Source organism: Sceloporus undulatus, chromosome 3 (genome assembly GCF_019175285.1).
Source record: "Sceloporus undulatus isolate JIND9_A2432 ecotype Alabama chromosome 3, SceUnd_v1.1, whole genome shotgun sequence".
Lineage (NCBI taxonomy): Eukaryota > Metazoa > Chordata > Lepidosauria > Squamata > Phrynosomatidae > Sceloporus > Sceloporus undulatus.
Genome location: NC_056524.1, coordinates 176,230,991 through 176,251,711, shown reverse-complemented (window position 1 = coordinate 176,251,711; position 20,721 = coordinate 176,230,991). Strand labels below are relative to the sequence as shown.

Genomic DNA, 20,721 nt, shown 5'->3' with positions numbered 1-20,721 from the left:
CTGAGCTTGTGGTGCTATAATGTGGTTATAATGTTAATTATGTTGACATTATGGAGTATAGATATGAACAACATTTGTAGTAAACTAATGCCAGAAGCTCCTTGTGGCCAGCATGACTACACCGAATACTGTTACCTTTCCATTGAAGTGGTACCTATTTATCTACTTGCATTTGCATGTTTTCTAACTGCTAGGTTGGCAGAAACTGGGACTAGTGACAGGAGCTCACCCCGTCATGCAGCAATTGGGCCTCGAATTGCCAACCTTCTGAAAATAGATAGAACTGATTGATAAAATAATTGCCTCACAACAGAATATGTATTAATCACACTGAACCAATTATGAATGTTGTCTTTGCTGAGAGTTGTGTTTACCCAGGAAACGTAATTTACTATTCCTTTTCCGAACTTTTCCAGATTTACTACTCTTTTTCCTTTTTTTTTTAAAGAAAGGACTTTTAACAGGATGTTTTTATTATTTTAACTGTAGATTTTTAAAAAGAACACCATTAATTTTATGCTTTATATTGTTTCTAAATGTTGTTGCTAGTTTAATTCCATTTAAATGTTGATCTTGTAACTGTATTTTATTCCAATTGGTAAACCACCTTGAGTCTTAGATTCAGGAAAAGAGGATAGTAAAAATAAGCATGATCGTGGTGATGATTATGATACTCCAGTCCAATGTTTACAATATTTATGAGATGAAATCAAAATGCAAGGTCACAATGACAACCTAAATCCAATTATTAGTGCCACAGTAGAGCCATTCATGATAGTAAAGTGCACCCTTTTTTTTATACGGGGGATCCGTTTTGGACCCCCCACGTAAACAAAAATACCCACTTATGCTCGAGCCCGATTGAAAATAATGGGGCTTGTGCATGGTTCAGCAGTGTGGCGATGTGACCACGCCATGGATGCGCGTCCCATTATTCTTAATGGGACCCGCTGCCCCTCGTGTCTTGCACGCTCCCTAGTGGCTTTCAGTGTATGCTGAAAGCCGCATATGGTGTGTCCGCGTATGACGTGGGAGCACTGTATTATCTATCTGTTGACTCGCCATTCAAAAATTAACTCAACAGGTCTATTCTAGTTGGGACTAACTAACAGGATTCCAGACTATATATTCACATGTGGCGTGCCCATATATCCATGGGGGTCTATATCCTGAATAAAAGCCATCCACACCAATGGCTTTTTGTATAAACAGACATTGGCAAATACTTTGGGTATGGCATACAACAGTATCTTCAACCTTGTACCTTCCTAACATGGATTATAATCCCCACCATCTCCAGCCAATGTATGACAAAAATTATGACCAAAGGCTTCTGGAGAATACCAGTTTGAAGATGGCTGACCTAGGAAATTACTTTCAGAAGAAATCAAGTCTGAGTCTTAGGGTATGCTTAAAAAGCTTGTAAGATTCCAGGTGTGATGTCTATCCATCCCCTAAAAATAACAATAAAGTTGTGCTATCTGTGAAATTGTATAGAAAATGCAAAATGAATAATACCCATGTTCATAGCTGTAGTAATCTTGCCCATAATACTCTTGACCAGGATCAATTCCCGATTCCATAGAGAGTTCCTATAATTCAAAAGAGAAAGAGAAAAAGAAAATTTCAGTAGAAATACACAATAAAGATTGTTGATGTTAAAGAGCCCTGAGTACACTTTGTCAAAGTGGGTATGAGCAGAGGAAAAAGATTTTAAAGTGCTAGGTCTCTTTTAATCCTCAACTTTCCCCCGTTTGGAAATATTCCCAGAGGGTTTCCTGCCTTCAGTTCCAATGCTCAGATGTGGGAGAAATAAAATTTATTCTATAGTTCTTGTGGTAAGGCAAAGTCAATGGGATCTTCAAATGTATTTTAGGACTGTGTCTAGGTCTGTTCAAGATTCACAAAAGCATGCAGTTGACATTCAGTGTGCATTCATGCTAAAGCTGATTTATTGTTGTTGTTGTTGTTGTGCTTTACACACAGTGTTTTCGGCATGATGAGATTATTTTGAATGTAGTATCATATTTCTCACAAAAATGAAAGTTTTGCTTTCCAACCCCATATATTTTTAGATTACAGCTAATGAAATACTCCTAAATTAAGAGAGAGACCAATTTATTCACAGCAATTAATAGTGAAAGCTACTAATTCTGTTTGTAATATAAACTAAGTAATTATCATGTAGTTATTATATAATTATTATAAGCTTATTTTATTTTATGGCTTCTTAATAATATTGTATTTGGAGAAAACGTCTTATAAGTTAATAATGTACATCATACATAACTAGTTTCCAGGAAAACCTTACAAAGCAGTTTCTTTAAAATAGCCACCAAGCTTTTACTGTAGCAAATATTACTCTTCCATACAATTCATTTCACTGGGTCATGCACATGGTTCACCTTCTAATCTAAGGATCAATTTGTCCATTGAAGTCAATTTCAACCTGGCCATGGGTACACATAAAACTAAATTGCAGTTCTTTCCCCTGATTTCTAGGTCCTCCAGATTCCAATACATGGGTATCTCCCCCATAGCCAGCACAACTTTATTCATTCGGTGAAACTGAACTGGATATTCCTTGTAGAATTGTTTTCCCTGTCAAACTGAATAAAGCAATTATATTTAAAATATCTATGTCTTAAAAATAATATCTTGTTAGTGACATAAGCAAGCATACAACTACCTTAAACCAGTGTATGTGGGTTTTTTTGGAGGGAGACACTAGGGAAACTGGGATTCTTGTTCACCCTCCAGAATGACAAAAGCCTCTCTCCAAACTCATGGTGATCAAACCCATGAACAGCCATACTGTGGTGGAGAGAGCAAGGAATGGAAGAAGTGTTTAGCTATATCCCATTGCCAGAGGAAGACCAAAGACATTGTCCAATACGCCTCAATGTACCTTGGTGGGAGATGTGTCTGACCATGGAAATTAGCAAGACATTTTTCTGACCACTCCCAATGGAATGGATGTTGGGAGGGCTATCCCAGCAAAACATGAGGATAGTGGGATTCCGTCTGTGGAATTCTTATTCTACACTGTAGGATTTATGGCCATTTAGTGTGAAGCTGAATGCATAACATATGACATACTACAACTCATTGCAGCATAAAAAGCTGCCTTATCAGAACATTTGCCTGTCTAGACCAGTATTGTCAACTGTGGATGGCAGCATCTCTTCAAAGTTTCAGACAGGATTTTTCTTAGCTTTTTGGGGAGAACATTGTACACAATGTTTACTGTCTCACACAAGATATTTTGTGCATGATAATAGAATACAGGTAGGCATCTGAAGCCCCTGAGATGTTTTTGGCCTACAGTTCCCTACCCAGCAGAGGCAATGGTGAGGAATGATGGTAGATGTAAGACAAAAGCAGCTGAAGTGACACACTACTAATTTAGGCTGCATCCACACTGCAGAAATAATGCAGTTTGATACTACTGTAACAGCGATGGCTCAATGCTATGGAGTTCTGGGAACTGTACTTTGGTTTGGCACTAGTCTCTCTGACAGAGAAGGCTAAATGTCTCCCAAAACTACAGTTCCCAGATTTCCATAGCATTGAGCCAGGGCAGTTAAAGTGGTAACAAACTGGATTATTTCTGCAAAGCAGATGTAGCCTTAGAAGATGATAGTATGGACATCTCAAGTAAACATTTGGCTTCCAGTCCCCTCCAACCAACCTTTCTACTTGTATATCCCTGTTCTGAACTAGGTTTGTTTTCCATAGGTAAAGCACTATGTATCAACTAACTTTGCAGAGATTAAAGATCCTGTTAATCTTTCTATTGATGTTAATGAACATTCTTATGATTATTAGAGCAGAAAAGATGATCTTTGAGTAATGTTTATACTGTAACTCATTATGCTATTTTGGACTAAAATGAACTTGGGACCATTTTAGTGAGAGCAAAAAGACTAGAAATATGACAGCTTCATAATCACACAACTGATGTCAGCAGCATGAAGTGCATGCATCCAATTAACTTGTCATTTAATCTTTAATACACAGATTATTAAAAAAAGGTTAAAATATACTTCCTTTCTCCATTAATGATAAAGAACTATATGTCCCTAAAGTAAAAATGTTTATCAGAATGTACAGTATTCCATGCAAGTGGTCTGAAATTTCTGGAACAGCAAGAAAGAGAGAAGGTTGTACCTCTGGTCTGAGAAGAGAAGGCCTCAGCAATTGCTGTTGCTAAGAAAATTGGAAACAAAAATAGGTTCATGAGACATTTAATGGAAAATGCAAGTAATTTATTTTGAGGCTGAAGGGTTACAAGGTAACCTTTAAACCACCATAACACTGTTTAGGACTTTAATGGCTAAAATATTCTGCAGAGCTCATTTAGTTCTTTTATAATTGTGGCTTTTCTCAAGTCAAAAGGGCAAAGACACTTCGAAGCCAGAGTATGAGTATACATGGTGTTAAAGTCCCCTTTTGCTACCCTGTGGTTGGTTGTTTCCGCCAAAGTCCCTAAAGGCCATAACAGTTATTATATATTAGTGTAGTGGTTGCCCCAGTTTTGAATAAAGTATTCTTCTTCTATATCCATTCTGTCAAGATTCCTGAATACAAAACACATATGACTGAGGAAAGCAGATTTGGGGAAGGACCATGTGTAGAAATTATAGCTTTCCTCTGCAAAACACATATGAATGGTGGCTGAATAAAAAATAAGTAAACATCTGCATTTATAACAGGAGGAAAAAGCAACACATTTCTCATTCATAGCTGTAGAAATATGTATATTTAGTATTCTAGAATTCGTTCCCAGGTGTAAAAATGTATCTTTCATGGCACAAGTTCCTGGTTCCAGAACCCACTCTCTCAATTTTTCATGGGATCATCTATCAAACATAATTGTCAGTCAATGTACTACACAAGAGTTGCCACAGTCTTCCTCCAGACAGTGAGCATAAGTGAGAAAAGACACATGAGAGATAATGTCTCCTCTGTGCTTGCTTCAAACACCACGTTCCGAATGCATTAAGCAAACCCTTTTCTGGTGCTCAGCCTTTCTGCAAATATTGATGTGACAGTTATTTTAAGCAATATAATTATTGAAGGATCCTTGAAAATATTTCACGTAGATTAGAGAGCAATAAGACACTACAGACAGTATAGCTGGAAGCCATGAAAGGGCTAAATTTGATCCAACTCGGCACATCCATACTTTTTGCTGATAATACAAGGTATGTTTTGCATCTAATGTATCAAATGATAGAAATCTGCTTTATACAACAGACAAAATTATCCAAGCTATGAACTTGTAACTTGTTACTAAGGTAAATACAGGGAAGGTGTGACTTACCTCTTGCCGCGCATAGCCTCGCCTGAATTAAAGAGAAAAAAAATCCATTAATTCATCTGTTCAAGTTGCCGATGGAAATATTTACTCCGCAAGCCCCATTTTCATTCCAAAGAAAGGAGAAAAACGGAAAGACTTTGCAGTACAATGCTGTACACCTCACCTCACATCCCACCAGACACTTTGGAAACAATATGTAATTCAAAACAATAGGAGGGCCATGGTCTATACTAGATACTTACAAGCAGTTCAGCTGTGCTTCAGGTTTCCAAGCCAGAAACCAAAGGTCCTTGGGACCTAATTTGGCATACTGCTGTGGAAGGCAATCACATTTTCTTTACAAAAGGGATTAAAGGCATTAACATGGACAGCTCTTAGGGAAATCCACTAAAAATAATACAGAGGGAAAGAGGCTAGTTGTTATGGCAACAATATATGAGAAGGACATAAATATATCTAGTAAAAGAGTACTGTGAACTTGTATGGCTTACTGCTGTGAACAGAATAATAGAAATGTGAATCCTAAATTGACTGAGGAAAGCAAATTTCATTGTGCCCTATGTATCATAATCCTGATCATAATCATCATGAATGCACTACACAATGTTGTGCAGTACAAAATACTTTCTGCTCTCCTGGGAATCCTGTAAAAATAGTTGGAGCTTCTATCTGTCTTTGGAGCTTCTGCTCATTCTTTGCTTCTTCCAAATCCACCCAACCCTTTCCTTATGCTTTGCTCCAAAAAATGGAAAAATTCAAAGTTATCTAAACCCCAGAACCATGTTGTTAATTATGAATACCTATGATAAATATTTCCAAAGGCCAGTGAAGGATGTAATAACATTCCATTGCTAAATATTTGTTCAACAATAGGCCCTGTACATCTAAAAGAGCTTCCATGTAAGCAATTCTTATGTCAAATTCCTTATTACTAAAAAACAAAAACAAAACAAAACACAAACACAACAGCTCAATGCTGTGGATATTTGAAAGCATCTTAGAAAGCATCTGGTAAACCTACTTAGCGTTCAAACTGGCTGCCAAATACCACTGAAATCAATGGAACCTTCAGTACAAGCTTCAGCACAGTTTTGATAACTATACAGGCATCTATAAATGAAACTATTAAAATACATATTTAAATGAAATGTGAGACAAATGTCAGCAAGCCTATAAATCCTATAAAATAGTCAGCTGGGAGATAAGCATCTTTTAATGTAATGGGACTTACTTTTGAGTAAAAGTAAATGGAATACTTACTCAGAGTTGAGTAAGCTCCATGGGTCTGGGAATCAATGTTTGGGCACCAAGAACAACCCAGGCCAGATCAGGCTCCTTCCTTTTCTAGTCTTCCCAAAAAACAAAAAATGAACAAGGGGTGGATTTTAAAGGGAATGAACTATGGGGGTGGGGATGATGGTGGCAAAATGAGGGCATTTAGAGATGGAATTTAGGTATTCAAAGCAAAGGGGATGGTGGAATTACCAAGGGAATGTGAACACAGCAAATCTAACAGTTCTACATGATTTCCCTTGTCTCTCCTTGTAATACCACCTATTTGGGGACTAAATGAAGATTTCACTTTGGGTTGGCAGAATTTCTTTTGGGGTGCATAGCTAGGTTTTTTGGGGGGTTGGGGAGATTCAACCTTTTTTCAGGTATAGCAAGATGCAGGCCTATCAAGAGAAATAGTGGGAAGGGATAAATGAAATTGTTTTAGGTACTTGGAGGAGCTAAGAAGCCCAGGAAGATCTCAGAAACTGCTTGTGACTCACATTGCCTAACCCTGGAGTAAATATAAAATTGGACTGTAAGGATCCCCTTTTTCCTACTAGTTTCCCCATTGATCTTCACATTCTTCTTTCTGTCATAGGATGCTGGACTGGGTACCCCATGTACGTAGGAGGCAAAAATTCAGAGAGGAATAGGTGGAAGTAGATGTTATAGTTGTTGAGTAGCCTGTTTTATTTAGAATTTAAAAGTATAGTAGTATTCTTCTTCAGGGTACAACTCTGTATGTTTACTCAAAGCACAATATCCCACAAATCAGTAAGACTTAGTGTCCACTAGGACTGCTAGTTTTAGTCATTTGTTGTGGACTTGTGATTCAGTCACATTTAAGAATGCTTAACTTTCTGGACTAAGCTGATCATGTTTTATTTAGTTTCTGTTTTTTATCCTACTTGTGTGAGACAGAGTAAATGCTTAAAATTATGTTAAGTCTGAACTAGTGAAGAGAGAGCAGACGAGGGAAACAATTTAATTACACCTAAGGGGGAAATAAAGAACAGTTTTCAGGTTCACATTTAATTTTTAATATTACCATCTGCAAAGCTTTTCTATTAGCATTCAGCTTGTGTAGCCGATTATCAGAGGTAAATTATTGCTGTAGTCCATTTGGGTGGAAAGTAATGAACACCTAAAATGAAGATTTATCACCAAGATTATCAATGATTTTTCAAAGTCTACTGAAGTAGTACTGAATCGCATTGCCTTTTTCCATTTGCAAGACATGTTTCAGCCCCTGCTGATGCTTTGAAACAGCTAGTTGTTGTTTCCCTTAGGCAAAGGGGCAGTGAGAGAAGACAGAAGGTGAAGGAGCTGAGCTCTCCCTTTCCTCATTGTCCTCTTCCCTGGAAGCTGCATCTCAAATTGGGGTTCTGATATGGGAATGGATCTGAAAACCTAACTAGAATTAAAGTGTGGGGGAAGGGGAGGTGGGGGAAGACCACTTCCAGGAAGAAATAGCAGAGAAAAGAAGTGGAGTCTAACCTTTTCCTTGCATACTGCTTTCTTCTTCCACACTCAAGTCCACTTGGGAGTATAAAGCATGTGTTCATAATACCAATGCAAGTCTGAAACTCCAACAGAGTGTGGACAAGGGATCAGAAAGAAAATTACTGGTTGGGAAAAATGATTAAATTCAAATTACCTTCCTCCCACCTGTTGCTCTTTCCAACAAATGATCTCTTTCTACTACCACATTGCATATAGATGTAGTAGTTAGCTTTTCAAGCCACAGGATGGGAAGAGATGACACTACTCATAATCTAAAGGCAGGATGGTTGGGATCTAAAGTGACAATTGCCAGAGCACTCCTATATTCACATAGGGACTACTGATGTTTATTTCTGGTGGCAGGTTCCCATACTTTTTCTGGAAGGTTCCACCTTCAGATAGCCTTTTGGAAGATATACCACTGGGCTTAGGGAGCTAAATTGTTGGTGTGCCTCCATGTTGCATTGGTCCAAGCTGTGGTTTTGTGTTGCAAGCAAGATAAACATATCATTTATTTGATGTTTACCAGATGGGATATTATAAACTAAAGCCGTTCATAACAAAAGCAAAATAATCTCAGACTTCAAAAAGTATTTTCATAGGAAATGTTTGCTGTAGTACTGTATCAAGGGCAGAAATAATATGTCTCATACAAGGTGGTCAGAAAAGAAATGTGAGTTGGCAACCAATTTAGTTTTCTGCCTAGTATCTGTTGTTAGTCATCATGGAGTTGAATTCTTGAAAATTTCAGCCTTCCACAACTTTTTAAAAACAAAACAAAAGGCACAAACATTATTGCTGTGATGAATAGTGTGAACATTCATTGATCGTCCCCCTCCCCACAAAATGTGGGCACTACATGTTAGTATAAATGGTTGAAAAGAAAGCAATTGACCTATATCCTGCAGATTCACAATATTGGCTAAGTATCAACTGTGGAAAAAAAAATCCCATTAAAATACTACAACAAATATTTTTATATAAACGATGCTCCAAACACACATCAAATGGCAAACTGTTTGTTATACTATTTCAGGGAGCAATGAAATGTTTTTTGTACAATTGTGTTGCATACTGTCTCTGTACATTTTTGCTGTTATAGATTTAAGTGATCTCCAGTTTTGCTAAGCTAACAGTTATCTGACTTGTCGAATTCTTATGTGTATTTTTCTTTGCCTCAATTTAACATACTTTAGTTATCTGTTTTAAAAAAACGGAAAAACAGATCAAAATCAAAGGTAGAAAACGGAATTTAAAGCTAGAACATACTATCTTTACCTTTTGGTGCTGGAGATAAAGGTTTTGCTCTTTAATGCCTGAAAGATACTGTTTATTTCTGTATTTTATAAATAGAGTGCTTTTCAATAGCCCATGAAAAGATCATTTATATCTATTTAATCAGATCTATTCTACTCTTGCTAGCTGCAGAATAACACGTCTGAGAAATGTGAATGCATTATCACAGAAGCATAGTTATTTTTTCCTGTTCTTCTATGATAGAGCCAAAAGAAACTAGTTATAAATAATTAATTAAAAATAATTTATTTCCCCAACATTTCAATTGTAACTACATTCCAGTTGTAAATGGAGGGGATGATTTCACTTTTTATGTGGTGTAATGGTAATGGTTTTGTTGCTTTTTCTCCTCACTATATGGAGGAGGAGAAATATCAAGAGCTTAATTGAGTTGCTGCATGATACTTTGTTATGGTTGGTAAGGCATCAGTGAGGTAAACAGGAAGAAAATGTATTTTGTATGATAGACCAATGGTTTACAACATTCAGATTTTTAAAATATAGAACATACACTGGTGCCTTGGGATACGAAATGATCGGGTTACGAAATTTCCGGGATACGAAAAAGTTGGATTGGCAAAAACTGTTTCGGGTTACGAAATATTTTTCGGGTTACGAAATTCATTTCGGCGCGAAATTCAAATGCTGCAAAGTGCAGCTATAGGCTTTCCAGTGCTAACGGAAAGCCTTTTCGGGTTACGAAATTTTCGGGTTATGAAAGGAATGGCGGAACGAATTAATTTCGTAACCCGAGGCACCAGTGTACCTTATTTTAATTCCTTTTGGGGAAAAGGAAAGTAAAGAGTTACCTTTTAAAACTGCAAAGATAATAAAGTATAATGGTACCTAGCTGGTTGAAGGTCTAATTACTTTGATTTGAACTTTCAAAGCTTTGCTCTTTAGCGTCTCATTAAACATTGCTTCAAAATGGCATGCTCCATAGAGCAGCCTCAACACTGTTGTGCTTTTGATAGGCTGACACCTCTCTTTTTGCATGTATGAATTGGTCTTCAAAGTTAATAACATCAGATTGCTAAATAGAGTGTACTTATTACTTTTGGCCCTTGAAGGGCTTCAGAAATCTGAAGAATGCTATTTATGTTACACTTCATCAGTAGTATTTATTGGTAGTATATTATTGGGCATTGTTGTTTTTAACACTATTTTAAGGAGGGAGGGAGATAAGGAATTGGATGTTATATGTTTTGCTATGTTTTTTACTTGTGGCTTGTTGTGTTCTGTTTTTATTGTTCTTATGTTGGTTGTTACCCGCCTCGATCCAATACAGGGAGAGGCGGGATACAAATAATAATAATAATAATAATTAGAAATGGTAGGAGATTACACCTTACTGCTATATGTTTTACTTCTGTTTGCAAAGATGTAGGATTCACTCACATTTCATGCACCAAATTCATTTTTCATATTCAGTTTCCTGCACCACACTTTTTGTATCATATTAAAAAGGACACTCCTCTCCCACAATTCCTCTCTGAAAAATGCCCATTTTCAAGAATCACAGACTAGGAATGTAATGAAGGTTCGCAGATTTTCTAGCCTGAACAAGAAAGGGTGTCCTGGCATGTTGAGAAATCTGCTTGAGAAAACTGTAGGCCACTATTTTATTTGCGTGTGGAAACGTTTTTTCGTGTGAAAAGATTGCAAACATTGGCTGGCACACTGTTGGTGATATATAGTTGCATAACCTTTTGTTACACCAGTCTATGGCCTGTTACAGACAGCCAAAATAAAGCTGCTTCGAGTCACAGTGGAGGTATGGTGTTTCAATGATGCATGCATCCTAAGAGTCCAGAAGTCACACCAAAGCCACGCTCCAGCCCTAAGGACTGGAACGTGGCTTTGGTATGGCTTCTGGACTCTTAGGACACATGCATCATTTAAACACCATACCTCCACTGTGACTCGAAGCAGCTTTATTTTGGCTGTCTGTAACAGGCCTATGTAACATCTAAGATGGCTGAGCTGTGTGTGTGTGTACAGAAAAAACAAAAACAGCTTTTGCAAAGAACAACAACCCTTCTTGAAGTTTTCATTGTAAAGTCCTAAAATACAAAAATATTATTGAAAATTATACAGAAACACTTGTAATTTCATCAAGCAAGGAAAAATATTTTGATTTTTTTTTCATTCTTAAATAAGAATTAAATAAGCAAAAAAACGTACATCACTAGTGGAATCAGCATCTGTATCTGAGCTCATTTGTGAAAGTTACAGAGGAAGTACACAAGCATGTTAATTACTTGCCATTCTGTAGCTGTTTGCTATATGAAGAAAATGTCTTTGAAGGAAATTACTCTGTAGAACAGATGGGGACCCTGGTGGTCCCACAGATGATGCTGAACTATGAGGCATCCATTAGCCCTGCATATTGATCATGCTGATCAGAGTTTATGGAGTTGGAGTCTACCATCTGTAGGCCCACAGGATCTCCACTATTGATGTGCAAGAAAATTATTACATGCAGTAGTGTGTTAATACAAAAACAACCACAATGCACTGCCCAAAGGGGATGGGCAAAAAAGGAAGTGAGATTATTTCAAAATGTGTGTGGTGTATGTGTGTATATGTGTGTGTGTGAGTGTGTGTGTGTGTGTGTGTGTGTATATATATATGTATATATATAGCAAGACAGTTAGATCAGCTTTAATTATATATGACTGAAATCTGGAATTGGTATAGGTCCATCTGAACTAGTGAGAAATTATCCTAGTTTGGACATAGCCTTGATAATGACTATGCATTTCTCTTTGCAAACTGATTATTTCTGTTGATTTTTTTTTAAAATATGCTAGTGTAAAAGAGGATTCTGCACAAGAATAGTGTGTTCATTTCAACCGGTAGATCATTTTGAGTGGAACTAATAAACCTTTGTAAACAGGGATGGTTTACATTGGTTGACTCATTTGGGATATGAAAACCCACATATGATTAGAGATTCCTTATTCCTATATAGTGATTCATTATAAATTAGATTAAATATGACAGTCCATTTGTTCTGGATAATTTCATACTTTGAAACTTTAAGGTTTTTTGTAACAAATATCACAAATCTGTTCTGGTCTCTCTGTATCTGCATTACAAATCCACATAACTTTATTCACAGTAAATGGTTTTATTGACGCAAAGGCCCGATCTGCATGGGCCAAATAAAACAGTGCCCCCTGTTCTCTTGGCAAGGAGTCCAGCTGACGAATGGCCTAAACTCGAGGGCTGGTGCGAACAGACCCACCAACATCTGGCCTGTTCAGTGTCAAACCTGGGGTACGCCCCTCTTAAAATGTAATATTAAGAACTCCCTGTTTGCTCTGGATCCTCCCGGAAGCTCCAGAGCCCTCAGTTGTGATTCCAGGTGATTGTTTAAAACATGTCCTGGTGTACCACCCAGTGCCACCACTGCTGGGTGGCACATGCTGCTGCCATGTACTGCTCACTCTGAGGTCAGAACGAGGTACCCAGCCATGTGATCAGGCCTTGTTCTGATCTCACAGTGAAGTGAAACATTGTAGCTGCACGCATACAGGCAACCCAATGGGACATGCATGCAAATAGCTGCCTGGTGTTGGAATGGAGGGCCCTAGGTAATGGGGGGAGGTTGGCGCAGCTCCAAGGCCAGGATACGCTGGGTTGCTTCTGGAGCATGCTGACCCATGCAGACCCTACCAAAGAGACCATAAAAACTTTTGAAAAGGAATATCAAAATTATGTAATGTTCCTCACTTTTGGCTTTGCTTTCTCTTCAGTTTTACCTTTTGATGAATTGCAGTAATTGAGAGACATTAAATCCAGGATCTCTTTTACAGTGCAATCCTATACACCTCTAGTCAGAGTGAGTCACACTGAATTCAGTGGGATTTATTCCCAGATAAGACTGTGCAGATGCAAGCATCTTTGGCCCATGCTGGGATGTACCTATAAGCTTTTAATATTCAGGGTGGGGAGGCAGAAAAGAATAACCTGCCTAATTTCATGGGAAGCCACAAAGTTTTTCAGGTTTTTATTTTTAAAAATTCAGGCTTCATAGTGAACTAGTAATATATCTGTGTGCTTTATGCTGCAGCCTCAATCATCCTGCCCCAGTAATAATCACTCAGTTCATTAATAAAGTAGCATAGCATTAACTCATATAATTCTCCAGCATTCTCTGCCTCAGACCAAAATAATTCTGCAAATCTGCCCTAAAGTTTCCATTACTAAAAGAACAGATACCCAACAGTGTACAGCAGCATGTTACAGCATGCCTGTAAGATGGAAATTTAGCCAGTCCCACAGCATTGTTTTCAGTTGCAGCGACATTTTGAAATAATGAAATAAAGCAACTTGAAACTTGCAGATTTATTAACCTCTTATCTCAGGAATTTTTGCTGTTCCTGCAGATGTGCTCTACTCAGAGTGCTCTAAAATGTTAAACCTCTGATATACCTAGGAGAGAAAATGGGATTGATTACTGTGCTCCCTACACATTTGGCTATTATTACTACTCATGGCATGCACTGGACCTGAAATCAACTCCACCTTGAATGGGGGACTTTATCAGGCACAGAGCATTTCCAATGTGTCAGCAGAACTCAAGTGATGAAGTTCGCAGAGCTTGGCTCTGAGACAAAATAGAATCTACCTTCAGCAATTTTTGATTGAGCCATCCATACTTGTCCCAAGTGCTACTGAAGAAAAGTCAGCCACCAAAGAAAAGCAGCATATTTTTAGACCTTTATCTAAAGTATTTTTTAAATTACTGGTCTGTGCATGACTGATAATATTACCCCACATACTGTGCTTAAGATTTTAAAGTTTACTCCAAATGCCTAGTTTGGCAGGATTCAATAATCCACACTTCTTAAAGTTATGGTCTTTCCACACTACATAATTATAGCACTTTGATCTCACTTTAATTGCTCTTTGGCAGATAAATTGGGATCTGTACTCTGCAAAAGCACCCAAGCTCTTTGCCAGAGAATTCTAAACAGATCATGAAACTACAAATCCTGGGATTTTATTGGTTGGAATGATGGCAGTTTAAAAAGTACTGAAGTGCTATAAAACTCTGTAGTGTGAAAAATGTCCTTAATATGTTTTAATATGAAGGGGGTGAGAAGGACTCATGGTAAACCAAATCTAACACCTTTTAGGACCAAACTAGGTTTAACAATGAATGTAATCTCTGATAAGCTTTCTTATTGTCTTTGATTAAAAGATACTACTGTATGGCCTGTTACAGACTGCCAAAATAAAGCTGCTTTGGGTCTCTTTGGAGGTATGCTATTTAAATGATGCATGGGTCCTAAGAGTCCGGAGATTGCGCCAAAGCCACACTCCTAAGCACTGGAGTGCAGCTTTGGTGCAGCTTCCAGATTCTTAGGATGCATGCATCATTTAAACAGCATACCTCCAAAGAGACCCAAAGCAGCTTTATTTTGGCAGTCTGTAACAGGCCTATGAGAGCCAATTTTTGTATTGTGGTTACAGTTCTTGTCTGTCCATCTGTCTAGTACTTATTTATTTATTTTAAAATTATGTCTGCCCTATATCAAAAAAGAATTCATGAAAGCTTGCAGGTAAAATGAAAACCAACAAGTTAAAACAATAAAAATAATGTAAATATACCAAAAACATATCAGGCATAATAATGAATTAAAACAGATTTAAAAGATTAAAATCTTTAAAATACAGGAGTATTTGAGATGAATCAATGAGGCCTAACAGCCTTGATGAGCATCTAAGTTTTCACTTGGCACCTAAATTAAATCTGTATTGGTGCTAGTTACGCCTCCAAGGACAGTGGGTATAACAGTCCACAACTTTTGTCCCAAAAGGAAATGATTCCTTTTCCTGAACTATCAGCTCTAAAGTGGGAGGAAGACAATATAAATACATGCATTTTTTTATTTTTCTGGGACTAGAAACAGTGAATTACACTGTTCATGATGAATGAACAAAATAAAATGACAGCGGTCAGAGAACAGATCTCCCATGTTCATCTGCATTCATCTTTAGCTCATATCTCTTTTTATTTTCCCACCCACCATACAATTAAAGGGTCATCTGCTCATTTTAATGAAATCAATTTTTAACAAATAGGTTTCAGTCAGAGTATCAGAAGCCAAGCCTTTACTAAATCTAGGCTACTTAAAACGTCATTGTAGTGATTCACATTCCCTTATTATGTTATTAGATTACTCATAATGAAAAAAATATTTAAAAAATGTTGAGCAAAGAGAAAAAATTATGGAGTCATATTATTGTTTCAGTAAAGAATAGTTTTTTTTAAAAAAAGGTGTTTTCTTTTTTTTAACACAAAATAAAGTATAAAAGTGAAGCCTTAGAGTATGCAGAATCAGTTTATTTTGAAAAAAATAATTATAAAAGTGAAGCCTTGGAGTATGTAGAATCAGTTTATTTAAAAAAGTAATAAAAGGCATGCTGTGGATAACAGAAAGGAAGGTAAGAAGAATGAATAACAAACAGAAGAACTTCTACCAAAAATACAAGCCTGCCTCCATGGCACAAAGCACTCAAATCTACAGACCAAGATGATACATCATTGCAATAACTTCAGCTGTTCTCCCCTCCTATTTTTGCTGAGTCTGTTTTTCCCACTATCATTTCCTTTCCAGCCACATCTAACATTTTATAATGAAAAGTTAAGATCTCTCTCCTCATGAAACCAATAAAATGCCACATCCTTGTTTTTTGCACTGCACAATAGTTGCGTTGCTTGTTGATATAAACCCGTTAAACAAAATGATGCTCTTTCTCACTGTCTCTCTGTCTCTCCCTCTAAATAAACAACTTAACATTACAGCTGTGGCAACCTGGCCTTTACATTTTCCTCACCACAAATTTCACACTATATTAAGAAATATAAGCAGTAATTTTTTTAAAAAAGTATACATGGGTTAACATCCCTTTGGGAAATAATTAAACAGTGCAAAATCAGATCAAATGGACCAGATGAAGAAGAGTGTTATCAAGGATCTGCATGACTGTAAAGTGAAGGAAAGAGAAAAGGGGAAATGGGAAGCAAGATAAATTCTTAGTGTCAATAAAGCAGATTGGATTTGGGATTCACAGGTGGGGATCTGCTTTGTATAAGAACCAGGATACACATCATGCAATGTACATAAAGTCATCATTAGGCTGTCATAACGCAGTGGACTGAGATGGGAATCGCTTTTCAAGCTCCTCCACTATGCAGTTCAAGTCCCCATTCTGCTGGCTGTGCTCAGCCTCAGCCATGAGTTCAGCACTTGGTGGTTCTGGCGTTGCCACTGGCTTCAGCTTGGCTATGTGCTTAGGTAAAATATGGTTTTTGTCTATCTGACTATACATGTTGGCCACTGATTTTTCAATATCTGCTAAGTTCTGGATATTTCTAAGAATCCCTTTTAGCTCCCTACGTGGCGGGACATATGGTTCTGGCACACGAGCCTGTGGTGACCCCAAGTCCTGTTTGGAGGGAGACTTGGCATGTCTTGTAGGGGATGTGGTCTGGGAGCTTAGAGTAGATGAGGAAGATGACAAAGAAAGACTAGGTGGGGAAGGGAATGGAAGTGGTAATGGCGGAGGAGTTGGGGGTGGAGGGGGTGGAGATGGAGGAGGGGGTGGAGGAGGAGGGGTTTTGGGTGGGTCTGGAATGCTGTCCATTTCTTCCACTTTAGGTTGTGTGGTCAGTAGAAATTGGCGGACTGGTGATTTGATCCTAAAGGAAGGAGGAATGGGTCTATGATAGGGTGGTGGGGACAACTGTTCAGGGATGTCATGATGAGTGATGATTACAGAAGGTATTGTAGGCATTTCGAGTTCAACCACCTTAGAATAAGGTGTGTGAGATGAAAAAGAAGATGGTGAGAGATGGTCTGGTGATGGAAGGAAACCTTCGGAAGACAACTCCAGTATACTGTCTCCATCTTGGGTACAGCTGCTGTGCGTTGGTGAATGTGACATTCTTTTATCTCGGGATTTCACTTGTTTCATTTCCTGCAGAGCCTGTTGCTCAAACTGCCTTGCTTTCTCTTTGACTGATATTTTGGGGCCAATGAACTTTTTGAAGATTGGGCTGCTAATATCAGCTCTGCCGTGCTCCATTTCAGCTCTTTCATTTTCTGCTCGGATTCTGTCCTGTTCCCACTGAACTGGATCCATAATGACTGCTTTACTCAAAGCGTCAGAAATGTGTCTTCTGGTAAGACGTGTTGGGAAAGTCCATGCCCGGTTAATGCCTCCCAAAGGCCATCCTAACAGAACATTTCCCAGGGCTGACCTTCTGGGAGAAAAGGGATGGAGCGTATCTTTTCTTTCATGCAGGAACCCAGAATAGGTGGACCCTTGGAATGCACCCTCCATGTACAGAGGGTTTTGAGTTGTTAAGGGATTCTCATCAGACAAAAATGTAATGTTACTTGCAGATTTGGGAAGGTTATTGTTCAATGTTCCATTTATATTAGACTGCTTGTGGGCCTCAATAGCACGGGAAGCAAAGCTGCTTATAGCTCTCTGACGGTCTCCTTCTTCTAAGAATGACTTTTTTCCCCTGCTTTGTTGAAAATGGTAGAGAAGAAAAAGACTTGAAAGAAAAGAAGATAATTACAGGTAAGGAAGCATGCATGGACATTGATTCTTGTGAGAAAATATAATCTGAATGCAGCTAACTAAAAGTCTTCTAAGGTGATCTAAAGAAACTACATCTATATTAAGTAATCTGTATGTAATTAAACTATTAAGGAAAGGTGGTGCATTTGTTTACTAAGGCAAATGATTTACTTCTTCACCAAGGGAAAGGGGATATAATCTGAAGATAAATAGGGTAACAAAACATAGGCTTTGGGTAGATAAACTTCACACTATATGAGTTCTTACCATATACTGTATACTCGTCTATAAGTTGAGAAATTTATGCCCAAAATTGACCCCCAAATCCTGGGTCGACTTATATATGGGTCAATATGGTAATTCCGATGATGGCAGCTTATTCAGTGATAAACACACACACATACACCTTCCTCCCCACTTTCCCTCCCTTCCTGGGAATGGACTGTTGGAAGCAGAGAGAGTGCAGGGCAATTTTTATTTCTATGGGAGCAGCAGCTGATCCAGTCACAAACACAAACACACATACACCTTCCTTCCCACTTTCCCTAGTCCAGCACGCACACGGACACACACACACACACACTTTCTCTCCCTCCCTCAGTTCCTTTTATGTGTGGCTCACCCCCAACTGACTCTTCATCCCCATTTCTTCCTCACCCTCTGTGAGAAGACAGGGCAGATAACTGTGGATAGACCAACAGTAAAGAACTTTCATTCCAGCGAGAGTTTACTGGAAAAGTAGGTTTCTTGGTAGGATTGAAGAGGGCAGAGGGCACCTGTGACTGGTTAACCCGACCCCAAGGAAAGAATGGCTGCAACCGTGGCCCTTTGGTGCTTCCTCACAGCAGCAGAGAAACAGCCTCTGCCTACTGCTGGGGGAATGGTGAAGAGCCACCATGGATCTGAGGAGCCTCAAAGTTTTATCCTTGACTTATCCACAGGTCATAGCAAAATCCATAACTTTGGCCCCAAAACTTGCCCTCAACTTAGACGTGAAGTCAACTTATAGTCGAGTATATACAGTAATTTAAACAAATGCCTAACAAAAGTTAGTGCTTTATAGAAATATGAATATTCTACTTAGATTAAAATCTGCTGCTAAAAGGCATTCTGTGGGAATAAGTCAGCCCTCCCCATAGGTGGGCTTGCCTTCCACAGCTTTGAGCTTACATGGAAGGCAAGCCTCAGTAGAAATAATGGGGTGCATACGCATGCCATGCCATGCATGCTGCCATGAGCACGCACCCCATTATTTTCTATGGGGATTCAGCATATGCTCTTTTCCCCATACACAGGGGGTTTCGGATCCCCCGCATATGAGGGGGGGCAGACGGTATGTGCATCCATGCCTGTAATAATAATAATAATAATAATAATAATAATAATAATAATAAGTTTTATTTATAGACCGCTATTCTGCAATGATCATAGCGGTGTACAGTAAAAATTGCAATACAAAATTAGCCCCTACCCACCCCCTCACTCTCTCCAGGCAGGATGATGACAGTTGGCCGTGGATAGTTGTACATGCATAGAAATTTGTTAATGTATTATTTATTAATTTAATTCTTCCCTTTCACCCTATACAGAAACCTCAAATTAGAAGAAATGGATTGATGGATAGATGGATAGATTCCTGTTAATGAAATACACGGGTGGAAATTCCAGTTGTATGTAGCTTTTGTGGTTGTGGAGGATGGAGGAATTCAGCACCTCTATGGGTCTATATTCTATGGCTGGTTCACCAAGCATATTTTCTGATTGGATTTCCTTCTTCATAGCCATTCAATGGCCAGGAGATGATGAGAGGCACCTAGACAGTAAGCTCCATATCCATGGCCACAACCAAGACAAACAACGCATCTTCCTAGATCTCCTGTTTGTCCTATGGTGGTCCAGAACAATGATGTCTCTTAGAACTGGTTGCAAGAGGGTTGTTTTTTTTAAAGTAGTGCTTAGTTTTATATTATTAGCCTTTTAAAATGCATTTAATTTACATAGTTTTAATTCTATGGATAATTTAATTGATTTTAAACAAGCTTCTAAGTTTTTCCTTTGCTTTTGTAAATTTTTATAAATGTATTTATTTGAAGTTCTGTAAGCTGCTTTGAGTTTGAGTTTTGGGGGAAAGGCAGGATATAAATGAATCAATACTACTAGAGAGAATTGATCTCTGAGACCAAGAAGCCGCTGAGAACTTTGTGTCCAGGAAATGAAAAAAAAATGTTTAATCTCAATCAAGCCACCAAGCAGTATTCTTATGCAAAGTATACTCATTTAATTTCTCCACCATTTAGGAGATATAGCTGAAATACCACCCCAAACTTGTTATCAATGAATACACTTTGCACAAGAATTACTGCTAGATTTCTTGGTCTCAGAAGTTGGTTCATTCATATTATAAGTGATGTATAATTGCTAAACTGTATAAAGCTATGCTTTGGTGATTTGATGGGTGCTAAACTGTTAACTGCTTAACTGAAGCCAGTCTCCTATTGTTAGTCCCAAAGAGAAGAGTCACTGAATCAGTGTGATCTGCCTATGTGTTGACTTGCAGTTCAGCAACTGATTCAGTTGACCTACTATGTTTGGGACTAACCAACAGGATTCAATCCATTGATGTTAATAAGCATGCCAGTGAATGAAAGATTTCAGCACTGCAGCTTCCTGTTTTAGGATTTTTGAAGAGAAAAAATCTTAAAGGAATATGATCTATT

At 38.1% G+C, this 20,721-nt stretch overlaps 1 protein-coding gene across 2 annotated transcripts in view; it reads right to left on the bottom strand.

Moving 5' to 3' along the window:
* PCDH15 (protocadherin related 15) overlaps positions 1-20,721 on the bottom strand; it is a 648,893-nt gene that overhangs the window by 8,477 nt on the left and 619,695 nt on the right. For both annotated transcript variants that reach the window (XM_042459844.1, XM_042459843.1), the window contains 3 exons: positions 5,327-5,348; positions 4,171-4,209; positions 1,519-1,592 (listed from right to left, as the gene is read on the bottom strand). In XM_042459844.1, the coding sequence (XP_042315778.1) occupies positions 1,519-1,592; positions 4,171-4,209; positions 5,327-5,348 (135 nt within the window). The remainder of the gene's footprint in view (positions 1-1,518; positions 1,593-4,170; positions 4,210-5,326; positions 5,349-20,721) is intronic.